At 61.2% G+C, this 18,205-nt stretch overlaps 3 protein-coding genes across 3 annotated transcripts; 1 reads left to right on the plus strand and 2 right to left on the minus strand.

Moving 5' to 3' along the window:
* Window positions 1-151: 151 nt before the first annotated feature.
* On the minus strand, window positions 152-2,631 carry DERPC (DERPC proline and glycine rich nuclear protein). The gene is given in 2 exon segments (XM_067536757.1): window positions 152-2,418; window positions 2,421-2,631. Coding segments are annotated over 2 exon segments (1,581 nt in total). The 3' UTR covers window positions 152-1,048.
* On the minus strand, window positions 2,386-6,614 carry CHTF8 (chromosome transmission fidelity factor 8). Its single transcript, XM_067536759.1, has 4 exons — window positions 6,481-6,614; window positions 3,402-3,438; window positions 3,053-3,170; window positions 2,386-2,852 (listed from the first exon to the last, which is right to left on the minus strand). The coding sequence occupies exons 2-4, from the start codon at window positions 3,422-3,424 to the stop codon at window positions 2,628-2,630; spliced, it is 366 nt and encodes a 121-aa protein (XP_067392860.1). The 5' UTR covers window positions 3,425-3,438; window positions 6,481-6,614; the 3' UTR covers window positions 2,386-2,627.
* UTP4 (UTP4 small subunit processome component) lies at window positions 6,597-18,205 on the plus strand. Its single transcript, XM_067536754.1, has 17 exons — window positions 6,597-6,725; window positions 6,978-7,143; window positions 8,018-8,209; window positions 9,040-9,124; window positions 9,725-9,814; window positions 10,255-10,466; window positions 10,821-10,992; window positions 11,081-11,172; window positions 11,790-11,886; window positions 12,760-12,824; window positions 13,609-13,731; window positions 14,012-14,171; window positions 14,660-14,766; window positions 15,086-15,181; window positions 15,854-16,039; window positions 16,744-16,854; window positions 17,998-18,205. Exons 2-17 carry the CDS (start codon window positions 6,985-6,987, stop codon window positions 18,112-18,114), a joined length of 2,064 nt encoding a protein of 687 aa, XP_067392855.1. The 5' UTR covers window positions 6,597-6,725; window positions 6,978-6,984; the 3' UTR covers window positions 18,115-18,205.

The following is an 18,205-nucleotide window of genomic DNA, read 5'->3' on the forward strand; positions in this document are numbered from 1 at the left end:
CTCCAGGTGAGCATTGGGGGGTTTATTTAATACATGGTTTTTAGGAGACTTTTGTAGCTCTTTGGTGTTTACACTTATTGCTGCCAAGGGTTGTAAATCTATTTATTTTTTACTTTCATTTTTTACAAGGTCTGTTTTATATTGCCATGGATTTGTCACAATAAAGACATTTGCACACAGGATGGCTGGGGAGTGTCTTTGGGGGCAGCTGCCGTCTAGGCCCAGCAGCTCTCCCAGGAGTAAGAGAGGTCTAGCTTGGTACCTGAGTGCCTCCCCAAGGGCCCTGACCTGCAGAGCCCTATCAGCCCACGCTCCTGCACCCACACTCCTGCAGCTGGCCATGCAGGGGCCAGAGAGGAGCTGGATAGCTCCTGGAGGAGGCAGACCCTCCTGAGAGTTTGCTCCAATGGGTAAGAGGGTTGAGTGGCACCCAGCTGCTGGAGTGGCCCTGTCCCTTCTGGCTGAGGCGAGGACACTGTTTCTCTCCCCACTCCCACGCGGGGATGACACAGGAGCCAGCGCAGGCCCACTGCCCTCCCAGCACGTTATTAAAGGGGCAGGGAGAAGGAAAAGTCAGTTGTTTCCTGTGGGGCAGGAAAGGCGAGGCCAGCTGCTGTCTCCACCCTCCCATCCAGCACCACCAGCGGCTGGGGGCAAGGTTGCACCAAGGGGCCTGCTTCAGCAAAGGCTACTCGGCCCCTTGTTCTCATTCTGAGCCCTGCTGCCACGTGGAGGAGAGGGAGGCAAGGCAGCAGTGCAGAGTTGCTGGGCCTGAGACGGTTGCAGTCCCTGAGGAGTGGGTCACAAAACCACGCTGCTCCACATCGAGGAGGATGAGGGGCTGCTGGCCTCCAGGTCCCTGCACGTACCTACAGCAGCCCGGAGTCCAGAACCCAGCAAAGCTCTAGGAATGGCTGAGACACTGCTAGGTCCCAGGGTGCTGGCAAGGCATGGGTCTCGGGGGCATGTGGCCAGTGACTTTCAGGTTCCATGTGTCTGTACTCTCGATCTTCATACATAGCCCCCAGGAATGGGAGACAGGAGAGAATCAGCACCAACGCAGCCTGGCTGCGGTGTGAACGGATGGCAGTGTCCCATGAGGAAAGCTCACCGGTGGGAAAGGAGCTGGGTTCAGAGCCGTGGGGCTGGCTGCCCTCAGAGCTGGAGCTAGGCCCAGCGGGCCAGCTGGTCTAGGGCAGGGAGCTGAGTTTGTGCCCTGGGGACCAGCTGCCCTGGCGCAGGCACCCGGGTTCATGGCCAGGGAGCCAGCTGCTTTGGAGAAGGGAGCTGGGTTCATGCTCTGGGGCTCACCCATCCTGGGGAAGGGAGTCAGGCTCATGCTCTGGAGACCAGCTGCCCGGGGGAAGGATGCTGGATCTGTGCACAGGGAGCCAGCTGCCCTGGGGAAAGGAGATTGACCAAGGGGCTGGGTGGGTCTAGCACCCAGCAGGGCAGGCCCCTGTGTGATAGGAGCTGTGTTCATGCCCAGGGCACCAGCTGTTCTGGGAACTGGAGTTGGGCTCAGGCCTAGGGGGCCACCAGCCCTTGGGCTCGGATCCAGGTTTGTGCCCAAGGGTGAGCCGATGCCTGCAATGGTAGCTGGGGTCATGCCTGAGGGTCCTGCTTCCTTGGCAGAGAAGCATGGAATCCCAGGCAGCATGTCAGCTGGTCTAGTGCCCAAGAGACCAGTCCCCCTCGGCATGGGAGCCGGGCTGGAGCCCAGGAGGCCACCTGCCCTTGCAGTGGGAGCTGGGCTGGGGCCCAGGCCCCCAGTTCCCATGGGGATGCAAGCTGGGCTTGGACCCAGAAGACCACCCGGCTTTGGGATTGGAGCTGGGCTTGGGCCCAAGAGGCCACCTGCTCTTGGGAGGGAAGCTGGGCTAGGGCCCAGGAGGCCACCTGTCCTCAGGACAGGAGCTGGGTGGGGGCCCAGGGCTCCGGTGCCCCTTGGGATGGGAACTGGTTTAGGGTCCAGGACGCCACCTGGCCTCAGGACGGGAGCTGGATGGGGGCCCAGGGCTCTGGTTGGCATCGGTCCAGGAGCTGGTCGGGGGCCCAGGAACCCACCTGCTCTTGGAAGAGGAGGTGGGCTCTGGCCCAGGGCGCTAGTGCCCCTTGGAGTGAGAGTAGGGCTAGTACCCAAGAAGCCACCTGCCCTTGGGACGGGAACTGGGGTTGGGCCCAGGAGGCCAGCTGCCCTAGGGAGGGTAGCTGGGCTAGGGCCCAGGGCTCCGGTGCCCCTTGGGATGGGAGTTGGACTAATGCCCAAGAGGCCACCTGGCCTTGGGAGGGGAGCCTGACTTGTGTCCTGGGGTCTGGCCCCCCTCCGGCTAGGAGCACAGTTCTGGCCCAGGGATAGGGCCCTGCCTGGCATGGGAGCTGTAGCTGTCCCCAAGAGGCCACCTGGCCTTGGGAAGGGAGCCTGACCCCTCTTGGGAGGGGAACTGGGCTTATGCCCAGGAGTCCACATGCTCCAGGGAGGGGAGCTGAGTTCTCCCCTATTGGCCCCGACCCTCTTGGAAAGGGAGTGGAGTTTGCCCCTATGGGCCCAGCCCCCGGCCCTTGAGACAGAAGCTGGGTTCGTGTCCAGGGGGCGGGACGCTCTCTGGTAAGGGGCCGGGGCTCTTTCATACTTTCTTGGGCACATTGGTGATGATGGGCTTGGGGCGGGTTTTGAAGAGGAGCTTGGTCTTGATCAGTGCGGTCACCAGGTAGTGGGCAGCTGCCCCGGTGGGGCTGTGGTCACAGCTGTGCTCCCTGGGAGCATGTTTGGTGAGGACGGCGAAGGGCGTCTCCAGTCGCACTACCTTCCCATAAAGAATGTGATGGCCCACGATGAGCACAGGGACCCCCTGGCGAGAGAAGAGATCACAGGCTCAGAGCCCTGCAGGGACCAGGCCCCCTTCCTTTCACTAGTTCCCAGCCTCCTTACCCCTTCCGCAAGAAGCTGACCCTCACAACCAGGGGCAGTCTGCGTGGGAGCTGCCTTGGGAGAGGACTCCCTATGGCTGCTCTCCCACGCCTGTGCGGAAGGGAAGGAAAGCTCCCTCACCTCTCTGGTGTAATGCAGGTCTCCCAGCAGGGTTCCAGCCAGTCCGGTGCTGTAACGAGCCTCAATCTCTCCCTGCAGCTCCATCAGCACCCACTCTGCCAGGCCACCAGCCCCATCCCTGAAAGCAAAGGGCTGGGGGTTACAATGTCCTCAGGGTCGAAGGGTCAGGAGGCGGATGTGACATCCTGGGAGCCAGCAGGGCCACTCTTTGGTTTCTGCTCAATACCTGGGTGCAGACACTGGCCTCAGGCCTTGCCGTGAGGATGTTCAGACCCCAGCGGGACAAAGACTAGCTCAGAAACGCCCCCATTCCTCACGCTAGCACAGGAAGAAATCAAGCCAAACTCACCTGGAAATCACAATCTGCACCATGCTCCGCTCCTCCTCTGCAAAGCGAAGGAGAGAGATTCATGAGCAAAGGGGGCGGAGGGACCAGGAACCTGGTCTGAACCTTGTGGGCCACTAGTGTCTGACTAGGTGAGAAGAGACCACCCAGCCTCAGTGGGGGAAGCAGTCCATTCTCTCCTCACTGCCAAGTCTCACTAGTTGAGCCGCTTACAGGACAGCCCAACACCCTTCGGAGCACAGGCTCCCTTCGTGCCCTAAGCAGCCCTTCTGATGGGAAACCCCCCTCACCCCCGATAATTCACAATGGGGAGTGGGGGGGTGGGGTGGGGGGGGTTGAGCAGTGATTATTTTGTAGTTTAGTGCCACCTAATGGCAAACCCAGATAACGTTCCTTTGCCGCGCCAACGCGTGATGCAGGGCAAGTTCAACGTTATGCACAACGGCAGTGGCTCAATGTTGTGCTCCCCAAAACAGCCAGAGGAAGGCCTTCCAGCGACAGCAGAGACTCACCAAGAACATGGCATAATGATGCTGGATTGACGCTGCTTATTTGCCTATGCCTTCAGGAGTTACCAAGGAGCACAGGCGAGTCCGGCTCAGGGACAGTCTCTGGTGCTGACTGCAATGTTACCAGGTGGCTGGCACACATCTGATCCTTGGGGTTACACTCCAAGCCACATGTTTAATTGATTGTAGCAAATGAGTGAAGAGGCTGGCCTACCAGGTGGGATGTTTCAAGATCATTTTCATTTGCAATATCAGATGCGATTTGAACACAGGGGCAGACTAGTGACTAAGCTGGGGCTCCCTTTTACACAGACACATGGCTCCCCAACATGGCGCCATCGCAACGCTAGTGTGCTTGGATGGTGGATGTCATGGCAGTAAAGTGCTTAGAAGATGCATCCTCCAAATACCTTATGTGTCAGCAAGATTGTTTAGTTCGCGTGGCTGTAAAGAGTTTGACTTCTATCTTTTACTTCATTATAGTTAGCATGATGGGCCCTGCACCCCAGTACCGCAGCAGCAGAGCTCAACGAGCCCAGACTGTGAAAATGTTCCTGTAAAGCTAGAATTAATCTGCTAATTCAGGCAGCCTGAAGTGTGTGATGTGAACTCCCAGCACACTATGAGGCAGTGAAAGCTGGGTCCATATGAGTTTGCAGGGGAAAGGGATTTGCACTGTCTCAGACCTCCAAGTATTAATCTCTTCAGAGGCTAATGCATCATTTCTTGGAGATTTACTAGATTTCTTTTAATTTTATTGATCAGGATAAACTCATAACAATAAAATTGACTCTTACGAATTAGAGAAATTAGAAACGCTCCTTTGGGTCCCACTGAATCCGTCTCCCCAGGGCCAAAGCAGAAGTACTCCATGCAGGACATTTTCTAGACTTGCATGGGTGGCTCTAGTTTGAAGTTTCCCAAATGATGAGGTTTCTGCTCCTTCCTTGGGAGTCTTCCAGAGCCACATACATCTCACGGTCATTAGCTCTTTCCTGACCTTTAACCTAAATTCCCCCCTTCTTAATTTCATCCCATTCCTTCTAGGTACAGTCACCTTTATATTTCCTATGCAATTTCTCCCCCCCACACCCCTTGGTGTTTACACTGTTTAGACAGTTGAAGACTTATGTCGCTCACCTTTATTGTCACATAGCCAAGTTAGATGCAGTTAGTATATTCTTTCCTCCTAAATCAATCCCTCCAGCCACCTCGTTACTTGTTTTCTTATCTGAACTCCCTCCAATTTGTTAATATCTTTTTGACAATGTGGTGCTCAGAATGGAATGGAACATTGCAGGTGTGCTTGCATCGAAGTTGTGTAGAAAAGGGCTATTTTAAACGATTATTAAAAAATTAAACAGATCTCTTTTTTAGTATTTTCCATCCTGAATCATTCCAGTGTGTGTTACAAACTTTAACGACATACACAGTGGAATCACAACACATGTCATTGCAACACAGCCACCTCTCTGGTGGACCAAGCAGCTGTTTAATTGGATTAGTGGAAAGCTTTACTTTCTAAAATGTAACTTACTTTCACAGACTCTCTCTATTCTCAGGAAAATAGGAGTGCTTATTCTCAGGAAAGGAAATAGTCTTCCTTTCCTCCGCCTCTTATGGGCGGGCATTTGCTACAGCCAGACATGAAACTCCAAGTCCGGCATGGAAACACTCCCTGTCTGCAGCTGCACGTGGAACATCAGACTCCCAAGCCCGCTCATGACCTGCCGTACCCCAACACCTGCTAGCTAATCCTCCAATACGGACATTCTGCTCAGGAGCCAACGGTCTGTGCAATGAAACTAAGGCTGTGTGGGGAAATACTTCCTCTGGGGACAGTGCAATAACTGGCCAGGCCCCATAACGCCCAGTCAGTACTGTTACTGAGCGCCCAGTAGTGTGCCAGCTCCTCTCCGGACAGGCGGCTGTACGCAGGCTCAGTGTAACGCAGGATAAGGGACGGCTTTACACATCAGCCTGGGAATGCTTGGCCCTCTGGGAGGCCCAGTCGTGGTTCTCTTCATGCCACGCCCCGATAAGGTTCGGCCCAGCTGCACCTCCTGCTTCTCCTGCTCTTGCTCCTGCAGCCTGGCTTGGCCCCCGCCCTCCCCAGAGCCCCTTCAGTATCACCTCTCCGCTTCATCCGCCCTCCCCCAGAGCCCCTCCCCCACACCTCACCTCCCTCAGAGCTCCTCCCCCACACCCCTCAGAGCCCCTCCCCCACACCTCACCTCCCTCAGAGCTCCTCCCCCACACCCCTCAGAGCTCCTCCCCCAGAGCCCCTCCCCCACACCTCACATCCCTCAGAGCTCCTCCTCCCCCACACCCCTCAGAGTTCCTCCCCCAGAGCCCCTCCCCCACACCTCACCTCCCTCAGAGCTCCTCCCCCACACCCCCCTCCTCAAACCCCTCCCCCCACACCTCCCTCACACCCCTCCCCCAGAGCCCCTTCAGTATCATCTCCTCCTCCCCGCTTCACCACTCACCCCCCTCCCCCCAGCCCCGTCACTAGTCCCCCTCCCCCGCCGGCACCCGTTCACTAGCCCCGCCCCCGCGCCCCCCGTCCCGACCTGCAGGAGGCGCCCTCGACGCAGCAGGCCCCGGCGACTCGCGGCGAGGGAACAGCGGCTGCCTGGTCTCCCGGCAACAACCGAACCTCCCGCCCGCCGCTGCGCGCGCGCACCGCACTCACTCACGCACTTCCGCCCGGCCGGACCCTTCCCCTCACTTCCGGTTCCGGCGGGGCGCAGGGCGCGCACGTGGGGAGGAGCTGGAGGTGGTCGGAGGCGGGGCGTGGAGGGAGCCGCCGGCCACGGTGAGGGGCTGCGGCGGCCCGGGGGGGGGGGTCTAGTAGGGTCAGGCCGGCGGAGGGGGGGTCGGGTCGGCGCTGGGGTGGCCTGGCGGGGAAGGGTCGGACCGGGACCGGGGCTGGAGCGGCCCGGCGGTGGCGGTCGGGTCTAGTAGGGTCAGGCCGGCGAGGGGAGCCGAGCCGAGCCGGGCCGGGCCGGGCGGAGAGGGGGGCCGGGCTGGGCTGGGCTGGGCTGACCCGCTGCCCGTCTCCCGGCAGGGGCGAGATGGGGGAGTTCCAGGTTCACCGGGTGCGGTTCTTCGCCTACGTGCCGGCGGGGATCCGCTGCGTGGCGCACAGCGCCCGCTCCGACCGCCTGGCCCTGGCCCGCACCAACGGCGCCCTCGAGGTCTACAACTTCGCTGCGAACTACTTCCAGGAGAAGGTAACGGGCCGGGCGGGGCCGGGTCCCCCTCTCGCTAGCCGGGGGCGCTCTCCGGTAGACCGGCGGGCGGCCTGTGCCGGAAAGTGCCGAGCAGCCCCCCCCGCCCCAGTACCGCCCCCCGGAGCTGCCATCCCTGCCCCTGGAATCCCGCCCCCGAGCCCCCGCTGGAGGCAGAGCACCCAGGGGTGCAGGCCGGTGTCTGGGAGAAGGCGCTAGGCTGGCTGGGTGAGCCGAGCCAAGGCAGGACTGCAGGGTTTCGCTGCATGCTTAGATTTCACCTGCCCTGTCCTGGGGTTCCTAGCCACCCTGGGCGGGCAGCTGCTCCCTCGCAGCCAGCACCGTCTGTCCGGCTGCCTTGTGTCCAACACACGGTCAGTGTCTCTGTCTCTGCCTCTGCTGTGCTTCAGCAACCTAGAGTGCAGGTCTCCAGCTAACCGACCAAACCTCCACTGCCACCCCCCAGCGGGGGTGAACGAAAACGTCCCTGAGTGCCGAAACTCCCGGGGGTAGCGGAGGAGTCAGAAATGCACTCGTGAGAGGGCCTGGGAGCTATTCCAGCCTGTTCTGGGGCTGACCGGACCTGGCTGTTCTCAGCCGGTCTTGCCGATCTGGCCATGCTTTAAGGGCTGGTGGAGGAACTGGAGGCCCATCCCAGCTGTACTGGCTACCTGGGCGTGACTAAGCTCTAGTGACTGGTGTCACTGTACGGAGACCGGGGGAGTTCTCAGTCCTGGCCCTCGCGTTGGGGATTGGGGAGTTCCATAGGAGCAGAGGGTGGGAGACACAGAATGAGACTTTCTCCTTGTCTGGCGCTCTGACCTGGGCTGTCTGAGCAGCATGGTGTGGCTAGAGGTTGGTCTGTGCGTCTTTTCAGGGTATCCCAGGCCATGAGATGAGATCCACGGAGGCGCTGTGCTGGGCAGCTGGGGATCGGCTGTTTGGCGCAGGCCTGGGCGGAGACATCAGCGAATATGACCTAGAGAAGCTGCGAGTCAAGTACTCCCTGGATGGCTTTGGGGGCCCCATCTGGAGCATGGCAGCTGATCCCCAGGGCACTCAGCTGGCAGTGAGTATCTCTGGCTGAAGAATCTCAGGGAAGCCTGCCCGCTTGCTCGCGTGGCTCTGTCTTGGGGCCAGGATGTCACTCTGGGGGCTGCTTGCCTCCTGCTGGCCTATGGAGCGGATGAGGTCTGCCTTCCTTGCTGAATGGGGCAGTCACACCTCTCAGAGCCGCCTGTCATGCCCCATCCCACTACCCCAGATCCCAGTGTGGCCGAGGGACTATAGAGCCCCCCTCCTGCTTGCTTCTGGGAGCTGTTGGGTTGGGAGGAGTGCATCCCAGAGGGGCTGGGGGGCACAGAGCCAGAAGGAGGGTGGCTCATCATTGAGTGTGGTGAGGTGTGCCCAGGCAGCCCTGGCATGCCCCCAACAGGGACCCCCAATCATGGACCCTCCGTCTACCACTGTTGTCTCAAAAAACAAGGGCAGCTTACTGTCAGAAGTACTTCAGCGCAGAGTCCGGGCCACCCAGCGCTGCCTTGTGCCCGCCCAGAAGGCAAACCTCCGCCAGGCAGGAAATAGCGTGATGGTAACCGCTCCGGCCCCTCGTGGAGACGGAGGCCGCGGAGATCCGTGTGCTGAGCAGCGTTCCTTTCATCGCGCCTCCCCACACAGCGGGCATGAGGAGAGCAGGGGCGGGCCGGGCTGGCTTGATCCTGGCCTGGCCCGAGTCCCTGTTCCACGCACTCGACTGTGCCGGGAGGTGGAACTGACGTTGCTGAGCTTCCATGTCCATCAGGGCCTGGCCGTGGCAACCCTCTCCCCAGACAGGTGGGGCGTGAACGGAATAAGGGGTTTAACCCCCCTCCCCCCTCGTTGTCCCCCTGCCCTCCATAGGTCGGCTGTGAGGACGGGTCAGTGAAGCTTTTCCAGATCTTGCCTGATAAAATCCAGTTTGAGAGGAGCCTGGACCGGCAGAAAGGTAGATTAAATGGGGGCAGAGCGGGGCAGAGGCTGGTGTGGTTGGAGGGAGGGAGGGGGGGGGGGAGGTATGGAATCTTTGTGCCCCTCCCTTTAAATGCCCCAAGCCTGGTCCCTCTGAACCCTGCCCAACCTGCCTGGGGCTCGTGTTTCTTCCTTCTGAAGAAGCACCTTAGGTGAGTTGAATCTGCTCTAGATGGGATCCACTGGCACCAGGGGCCTGCAGGAGGGAGTCCCAGCCAGCCCTCCTCACCAGTCAGGTGGCCATGGATGGGGCATGTGGGCAGAGGGCATTTAGAAGGGACGACGTGGTCACTATGGAGCCGTGGGTGGGGTGAAGGGGGGGCCGATGTGCTCCTCTCCGAGAGAAATGTGCCTGTCTCCCAGGGATCTAGCTGGTCCCTCCCCAGCCTTGTATGCTCCCCCCATTGGGAGGACACAGCCCAATCTCTTTCCGCCTCCCAAGGTTGGGGTTTCGGCCCTCGGGCACCCCAGCCATGAGTGAGTGCAGGATGGCAGCGAAGGTGGGGGCTGGGGTGTGGAGCAGTGGTCTGGGTTGGTTCACGTGTGAGGTCTCCTTGCTTGCTGTGTCATTCTCCAGGCCGTGTCTTGTCCCTCTCCTGGCACCCCTCCGGCACCCGCATTGCTGTTGGCTCCATCGACCTTCTCCGAGTCTTTGATGTCCGATCAGGTGACTGGCAGCGCCCAGCAGAGGTGTAATAGGGAGCGTTGGTGTCTGGGTAGCCTCGAGTGCGGGACATGCTGTCCCCTGAGCACCGCCCACCCATGGGGGCCGTGTGCTCGCCCTCCCGCTCCTGCATCTGCTGAGGGAAGGGAGTCAGGAGCAGGAGAGTCCAGCTACCTCTCCCTACCCGCCGTGAAGCAAATGGAGCTAGCTGTGCCTGGCTGCCTCCATGCCGGGGGCGGTGGCTGGTCCATGTGCTGGGCATTCCTGGTGCAGCTGAATGGGAGTCTGAGCAAACCACCATGGAGGAGAGAGGCTCGGGGCCTGGCATATCTGTCATGTCAGTGAGGGGCCCAGCTTGCACACCCTGCCCCCATCCTGAGCTGTGAGCTGCCCCTGGCCCCGTCCCCCTTTCCACCTGCTATCTGGGCTTGTCGGTTCCGCAGGCCATTCCATCCAGCGGATCCTGGTGGACCGGCGCCTGCAGGGGTCCCACAGGCTCGAGTGCGTGGTGTGGAGCGTGGCGTTCCTGTCGGACGGCACTATCGTCAGCGGCGATTCGGCGGGGAAGGTGCAGTTCTGGGACTCGGAGAAAGGAACCCTTCTGGAGACCCACCCGGTCAGCAGCTCAGCCGTGCTGTGTCTTGCTGTGTCTGAGGTAGGAGGGGGCCTGGCAGCTCCTGGCAGGCGCTGTGCGTTAGCTGGGCAGCGGGGCGGTGACCGTGTGAGCAGGGACGCTAGTGATCTGGGATCTTCCCTCTTATCTGCAGTGTCCCCTGCGGCACTGGCTGCCCCAGAGCTGCTGGGCCAGGAGCAGACACCACCTTGTTAAAGTGCGCTGCAGGCTGCTGGTGTGGATGTCGCCCTGGCGGACCATGGTTGGGGGCTCTCCCATCTCCCACCCTCTTGGGCCAGGGTGGAAGGAGCCGTTCACATCTCCGCCCGTGCCGTGGCACTGCCCGGCCCTTCGCTGTGGGCTTTGCGAGCCAGGGCTCTTTGGTTTTCTCCCCAGAAGGAAGACAGCATCGTGGTGGGCACCTCGGCGGGGGCGGTGTACCAGTTCCAGCTGCTGCCGCTGAAGTGGGGCAGCGCCGAGAGCCGGTGGGTGCGAACGAAGCCTTTCCAGCATCACACCCACGACGTGCGGGCTGTGGCGCACAGCGCAACGACACTCATCTCTGGAGGTACGGGGGCGGGAGGGCGGACTGCTCTGATCTCTCCTGGGCCTGGCTCAGCACAGTTCATCCACATGGGCGGCTCCTCATCTTTCAGGCCTGGATGCCCAGCTGGTGATCCGCCCGCTCATGGAGAGGGTGCACGGAAAGAGCTATGACGCAGCCCTCCGGAAATTCACCTTCCCCCACGTAAGTGCCACCCCTGGAGACGCTGCCTCAGCAGCCCCACTGGCCAGTCCCCATAGCCACCCACTCCTTTCTGCTTTGGGGCCTGCGCGACTCATGCTTCCAGGTTCTTGGGGTTGCTGCTCTGGGCAAGCCCTTCCCTGCTCGCATGGCAGTGGTCCCTCTTCACCCTTTCTGGTTCCAGCTCGGTGAGGTCACCGTGTGGCTGCTGTCTGGGGACGGCCAAGGCCTCACGCTGACCTGCTGGGGAGAATGGGCAGCAGAATTTGCTGAGTGGCAGTCTGGAGCACGAGACGTGCCTGGCCGGCTTCCCTCGTGCTCTGCGCCAATCCTGTGGCATCTGGGTGCCCATCACTCTGGTGAGGGGGGGAGTGTGCAGTGCTTAACGTGCACCAGTTCCGAGCTCCAGCCCCTCTGGGCTCGCTGCATCAGTTGTGAGTGTAAAAGAATTGCTTGAACCCAGCACCTCTTTGATCACAAGTTACACGCTGGCTGTGTGTGGCCCATCACACGGCTTCTGAGCGGGCTGGGCTCTAACCATCCAGCCATGGGCCTGGGTCTCCTAGCCCTGCCCCGTTACCCGGGGGCCTTGTAACTGGCTGACTATTGGTTGGTTGCAGCGACGCCTCGTCTCCTGCGCTAAGAAGGCCGGGCTCCTCCTCTTCCAGTTTCCCCAACACCTGGAGCTCTGGAGACTCGGCGCCACCAATTCCGCAGGTAAGACCATGTGAGCACGCCCAAGCCCTGCTTTAAAACCCCCTCTCTCCTCGACGTCTGGCTGAGTAAAGTGCCCGAAAGGGAATTTCTAGCAAATCCGTGAAATGAGTCCAGTGCGGTTCCTAGAGGACGAGTGTCCACGTCACCAACCCCCTCTCTCCTGCCATCTCTAACCGGGCCCCTCTGGGGTGGCTGTGCCCACCCGCTGGCCGTGCCTCTGTAGTGTCTGTCAGGCTTCAGCACGTGAGTCCAGCCTGAAAGATGTTCCAAAAAGAGCATGATCTGGGCCTAGAAAGCCAGGATGAAGTTTTGTGACAGGAGGGTCAAATAGCCCCTGCCTGGGCCCTGCTGAAACTCCCAGAGCCTGGCAGGGGCCTGCCTGGGGCTCCTGCAGATCAGCTGTTTCAGCCACATGCAGGGTCCTGGTAGCATCCTGAACTGGCACCATGAATAATTTCCCCGCTCATCCCTGACTTGGGACGCCGACTGGGGGCTGGGGCCACTCCCCTCTCTTGCTTGCACTTGGCCAAACAGAAATCATGTGCTGCCCAGGTAAAACCACTGCACCCCGCTTCACTCGAAACACCGAATCCCCGGTGCTCCAGCGTGGGCCATGGAGGGGTGGCACAAGTGCTGGGCAGGACCCTGGGAAGGACTCAGTAGAGTTCAGTGTGGCAGAGCTGTGTGGGGAGAGCTTCCCCCTGCTGCTGTGGAATCTGTTCCCGGCATCCGGTGGGAGGAGCTGGGTTCTAGCCGAGGCGGAGCATCAGCAAGTCTCTGGCCGTCTGTGCCGTGGGGGCGTTGGTCCGGACCGGTGTCATGCTGGGCTGCTCGAGCGGTGTCTGCACTAACTTCTCCTGGTTCTTCTCCCAGGGAAGGATGGTGACGTGCTGCCAGTTTCCCGTGCCCCTGAGCACCTGCTACAGCTGAAAAGCAAGGTACGGCTGAGTGGCCTCGCTGGGTGCCAGCTCTGCTCTGACGGGGGTTAGAGGAAATGCGGGAGTTCTCCGGAGGAGACACCGCCTGGTGGCTCCCCAGGTAGAAGTTTTCGCACGTGGTGTCCCTACCCAGCTACAGAGCCTGCCTGGCCAGTGTCTGTGTGCTGGGGTGCCCGGGATAGCGTGCAAGGTCCAGGGGAGAGGGAGAAAATAACTGTGAGGAGCACACTGCGTTCCTGCAAGCCGGTGTCTGCTGTCGAGCGCCCTGGGGCGGGGAGGTGAGCTAGAAGGTGCTGAGCGGGCTCCCTCGGCTGCCACGGCCTTGCGGGGGCTGTCAGTGCCGAGGGGCGGAAATGAGCTTCCTGCTGTGCCCACGTCTGGGTCGCAGGGGGGCAGGGTGGGAGCTGGAACGTTCTGCACAGAGCTTGGGGCTCTGGCTGTGACAGGAGGGGGAGACCTCCGTGGTGGGGGACGCAGGCCCCCGCCATCTCGTTGAGGGACGCTGCTGGCAGCTCTTGCTCTCTGGTCGGCCCTGCCTGTTCCCTCTTGCTGGGACACGCTGACCTCATTTGTCTGGCTACCACGACTCCTGCCAGCGAGGGGCAGACGCACCCCACGGTGTGTGCAGGGTGCATGGCTGCTGTCGGACGTCTGACCTCCTGTTCTCAACCGTTCAAGTGAGGGGGCCCATCTCGGGGAGGGGTGCAGGTACCTTTGGGACTAAAACAGAGGGAGGCCTTTTGGCCAGCTAGCCTCCTGCCTCAGCCCCCTGTGTGGTCCCTAGGGCCCTGAGCACATCAGCTGCAGCTGCATCTCGCCCTGCGGCAGCTGGCTCGCTTATTCCATGGCCTCCCGGTTTCACCTGCACAGAGTGCGCTACGAGAAGGACTGCGTCAGCATCGAGCGGGTGAGTGCGGGCTCTGGCGGCTCTGCTGTCGGGGGGCTACACCGGGGCTGGGGAGCTTGTTCCTCTCACCCATTCTACCCTGACGGGCCACTGCGATAACGATAGCGCGGCATTCGGATGGCATCTGTGGTGCCGGGTTGTGAGTTCTAGGGGAGGGAAGCCAGTGACGGGAAGGGAAGGACCTTGGTCCAGCGCCCCCTTGTAGCCAGCTGGAGGGAGTGGCACCCTGGGTGGAGGGCGAGCCTCGCAGATTGCTGACTGCTCTCCTGCCCTCGCCCAGGTCACCAAGGTGCCCAAGCTGCTGGGCTCGGCCCACCAGCTCCTGTGCTCCACCGACTCCACCAGGCTCTTCGTGGCCTCGGATCAGGGCACCGTGCACATCCTCAAGCTCCTGGAGCCAGGGGGCTGCAAGCACCTGCAGACCCTCCGCCCGAACTCCGGTACGAGCTGCTGCGGGGCTGCCGGGGGGGAACATGGTTCAAAGGACCTGTGTCTGGGGTGGGAGGGGAGGCTTCTCCTGGACTGAGCCATGCCCGCACCCCTGCTTTCCCTGGGGCTTTGCTGGGGAGAGGGCGGGGCATTTCTTTTCCCCTGGGGCAGCCTGTGAGCTGCCCTCCATTTGGGTTGCCTTATTGGGGCTGATGCACAGAGTGCCTTGGGTCTGCGCCTCCTTGCCCCCGAAATGACGCGTCTCATCCCCCCGCCCTCGGACTCTGCCAGCTTTGCTCCCCGCTCTGCCCCGCGGGCGGTGTGGTGCCCTGACGGGGCCTGCAGAGCCCTCCCCGGCTGGGTGTGCGCGCCCCTAGGAGGAGCCCCATGAGGGGCAGGGGTCCCTGGTGGCTTTGGATGGGGGTTGGGTTTGGGGCGACTCAGCAGGAGAGAGGAAATGACCTGTGCTGAGCAATGCGGCTGCTCTGACTCCCTGCAGGGAGCGCGGAGGCTGTGTACTTGCTGGCCGTGAGCGCCGATGGGGACTGGCTGGCTGCCGCTGGTGGGGACTGGGAGATCAACATCTACAGCCTGCGGCACTTCAAGGTGAGGTGTGTGAGCTGTGTGAAGGGTCCTCCCGTGGGGGGGAGGCTGACCTGCGTGTGTTCTGGGGTGGGCCACCATGGAGAGCCCAGCTGCCTTGGTGCGCAGGCGTCTTTGGGGAGCCCCAGCTGCAGCACCCCCTTCCCTGGTTTGCGCTGGGGACGGGACGGAGGTGGCACCAGAGGGCAGCATCCTGGAGTCTCTGCAGCCATCCCGCGTGCACTGCAGCTCAGACTGTTCATGCACAGCTAGCCTGGCCTTTCAGTCCCGGGGACGGACGGACGGACGGACGTCCGTGTATCACCCTGTCTTCTCTTCGCAGCTGCACTGCACAGTGCCCGCGTACAACTGCGCAGTGACTGCCCTGGCCATTCACCCCGTAACCAGTAACCTCGTCATCACCCACTCAGACCAGCAGGTAGGAGCCTCCCCCTGGTCTTGTCTCCGCCGCAGGCTCCCCTCTCTCACTTGCTGCTTTGCTTCCGTTCACTGCTTGTGTGCGGGCGATAGGGACTCCATCTCCCCAGGGGCCGTGGGGTCGGGAAGGCGGGCGCCGTGCCTGCTGTGACAAGCAGTCCCTTGCTTCCAGGATCTCTCCGGGATGAATGCACCCGTTAGATGGGTTTAAGGGGTCCCCCGCGGCTTGCCTTTGCGGTTGCAGTCGCTGGAGTTCGGTTTTAGGGACACTGGTATTTATCAGCCACAGCCTGGGTGTGAAGAAGCCAGTTTGCAAAGTCTGAGGTCAGCCCCGTAACAGGAAACTCCTCCCGTCACGGGCACCCTCCTTCTCGCTGCCAGCAAAGCGGTTTGGGTCTGGCCGGGCCAGGGGGCTCTAGTCGCCTCAGCCCTGGAGGGGATGCCGAGGAAGGGAAGGAGACACCGAAATAAAAGCTGGGTCAGGTCAGCCGGGGCTGTGGGGAGGCGGAGCGTGCCTGGCGGTTCCTGTCGTTTTACACGGAGGTTGCCGCTGATTGCTCAATCTGGGCTGCAAGGGAAGGGAGGGCGGCCTTGGCCAGGGGGATGTCTGTCTGTCTGTCTGCCTCAGCAGCTGTAAACCTGTTTCTTTCTGCCCTGCCCCTGTGCTCTTCAGGTGTTTGAGTTCAGCATCCCCAGCAGGGAATATACAACCTGGAGCAGGAAGGTGCAGCAGCATGGGCTCCATAAGGGCTGGCTGGAGCGGGACACGCCCATCACCCATATCACCTTTAACCCCAAGCAGCCGGCGCACATCCTCCTCCACGACACACACATGTTCTGCATCCTGGACAAGTCACTGGTGAGTCCTGGCCCCCGGCCGCTTCCGTGGCACGGCTCGTGGGACAGGCTGGGCAGAGCAGGGTGTCAGCCTGCCGCTGCGTCGGGGCCACCTCGCGCTGTGTGATCAAGGGATGATGCCTGGAGCACGAGGCTGTGGGCATCACCCTGGGCATGCAGCTGCGCTGCAGGTCCTGTGACGTGCACGAGATGCTTTGTTAGCAGTGGCCAAGTCTGTCACCAGTGGCTGGGGCCTCCTGGCTGCCCTGGAAGGGGAGCGCGGCAGGGTGGGGGTGCAGGGGAGCACGAGGAGTGAGTCCCCCTTTATCCACTCTGGGCTGTCCTGATACCTTCTCAAATGGCTTTTGTAGCGGCAGCGGGCGCCCCTGGCAGGCATGGAGCTGTCACATGGGCCTGGTGTCTTACGTGGGGATGTTGATTTGGGAGAGACGGCGGCGGGTGGGCAAGTGGGGTGCTGGCCGTGCTCCTGCACAGTACAGGGGGCTGGTCCTGTCGTGCTGAGGAAGAGGAGCAGCATCCGGTTATCCGCCTCTCTCCCCGGGGCTTTGATGTTGATGGAAGGGGCTGCTCCTGTGTGCTTGGCCCGTAGAGACGCTCCCTTGTTGGGTGGGAGCAGGAGGTGTGGAGCAAAGAGAGGGCTGGGGGGCTCTGCGGTGGGTGCTGAGTCCCTGGGCGGCTGAGACACCGTGCATGCCCTCTCCCCAGCCTCTGCCCGACGACACAACCCCTCTGATGAATCAGATCACCTTGAAGCAGCTCTCAGAGAAGGCCAGGCGGGGCCATGCTCACGCCTTCAAGATCTGCAAAAAGTACCAGGTGAGTGTCCTAATGTGAGGGCCACCACCAGGGAGGGATGGGTGGCTGCCTGCTGGGCCCACAGCTCATCCCCACAGCCTGGTGCGGGGAGCCAGGAGAGCTTCTTCGGGTGCTGATGCTCAGCTTTACCGCACACACGGGTGCTGGGGAGCACAGCAATGCTGCAGCTCTTCCCTCCTGGGATGTGTACTCCCTTGGGGACTAATGCCATAGCTGAGATTCCAGGGCAAACAAGAACAGCCCGCCGGGGTGGCTCTAGAAATGGCAGGGTGGCAGCAGAGAGCTGAACTTGGTGCCCGGTGTTCAGTGTGACAGCTGCTGCAGCTGGTTGGTACATGGAGGTTGGAGCAGGCTGGATACACCCGTTCCCCGTCAGTTGGTGGAAGGAGCTGTGGGATCAGTCGTAGGAGCTGGGCTGGTTCAGCCCTTCTCCAGAGCTCCCGGGGTAAATCAGCCCTCGCGGGAGAGGATGTTGACAGGACAGCCCCTCAGCTGAGACTTAGGTGCTTCCTATAAAACAGAAGTGCCCCCTGTAGCTGTACAGCCCCCGCCCCCTGTAGCTGACCCAGAGCTGTTCTTCTGCCTCCCTGGGTGTCTCCTGGAGAGGCATGGAGTCCAGCTGAGAGGGCCTGAGACAGTTTTTGTGCCCAGGTGTTTCTGGCCTGAAACCTCCTGTGCTTGGGAGGGGAGGGGTGGGCTGGGATGTGGCGGGTGGTATTCCTCCTCTTCCAGCTCCTCCCCAGCAGTACAGACTCTCTGATCTCCCAGGCTTGCTCACTGACTGCTGGCCGTGCATGTCTATGAAGCAGCATCCCTTCTGCCTGCTCTCTTGCACAGACCTCCTGAGCCAAGCCAGCGCTGCCTTGCTGGAGGCCGGTCACTACGGAGCGATGTGTGCCCACCCCATGAGCCTGCATAGCAATAGGTCGAGAGCCTGTTGCTTGGAGGGGGCTTCCTCTGAGCGTGTGGGGCAGCCTGGGAGGGAACGGCAGGATTTCGGAGGTGCTCCCAGCCCTGTGGCGAGGAGCTGGTGTGGCACGGCTGCTGGAGCTTTGATCCGCGTTGCTGCGGTTGCACTTTTCAGAGCTGCTTATGCTGCTCCCAGAAGAGGTTTAGTTCCGACTCCCTCTTCCTGCCTTGCAGCCCCTGCTGTTTGTGGACCTGCTGGAGGAGGGCTCCCTGGTGATGGTGGAACGGCCCCTCATGGACATCAAGACACAGCTGCCCGCACCAGTCCAACAGAAGAAGTTTGGCACCTAAGAGCGGCGCTGGTGCTCTGGCCACGGAGACACTTTGTACTATTGCTTCCCCGGGGGACTCTCGTAACAATAAACCCCAGCTGTTCTGCAGG

The sequence above is a fragment of the Emydura macquarii genome, unplaced genomic scaffold (genome assembly GCF_026122565.2).
Source record: "Emydura macquarii macquarii isolate MOO-44397 ecotype Brisbane River unplaced genomic scaffold, CSIRO-AGI_Emac_v2 contig_3647, whole genome shotgun sequence".
Taxonomy (NCBI): domain Eukaryota; kingdom Metazoa; phylum Chordata; order Testudines; family Chelidae; genus Emydura; species Emydura macquarii.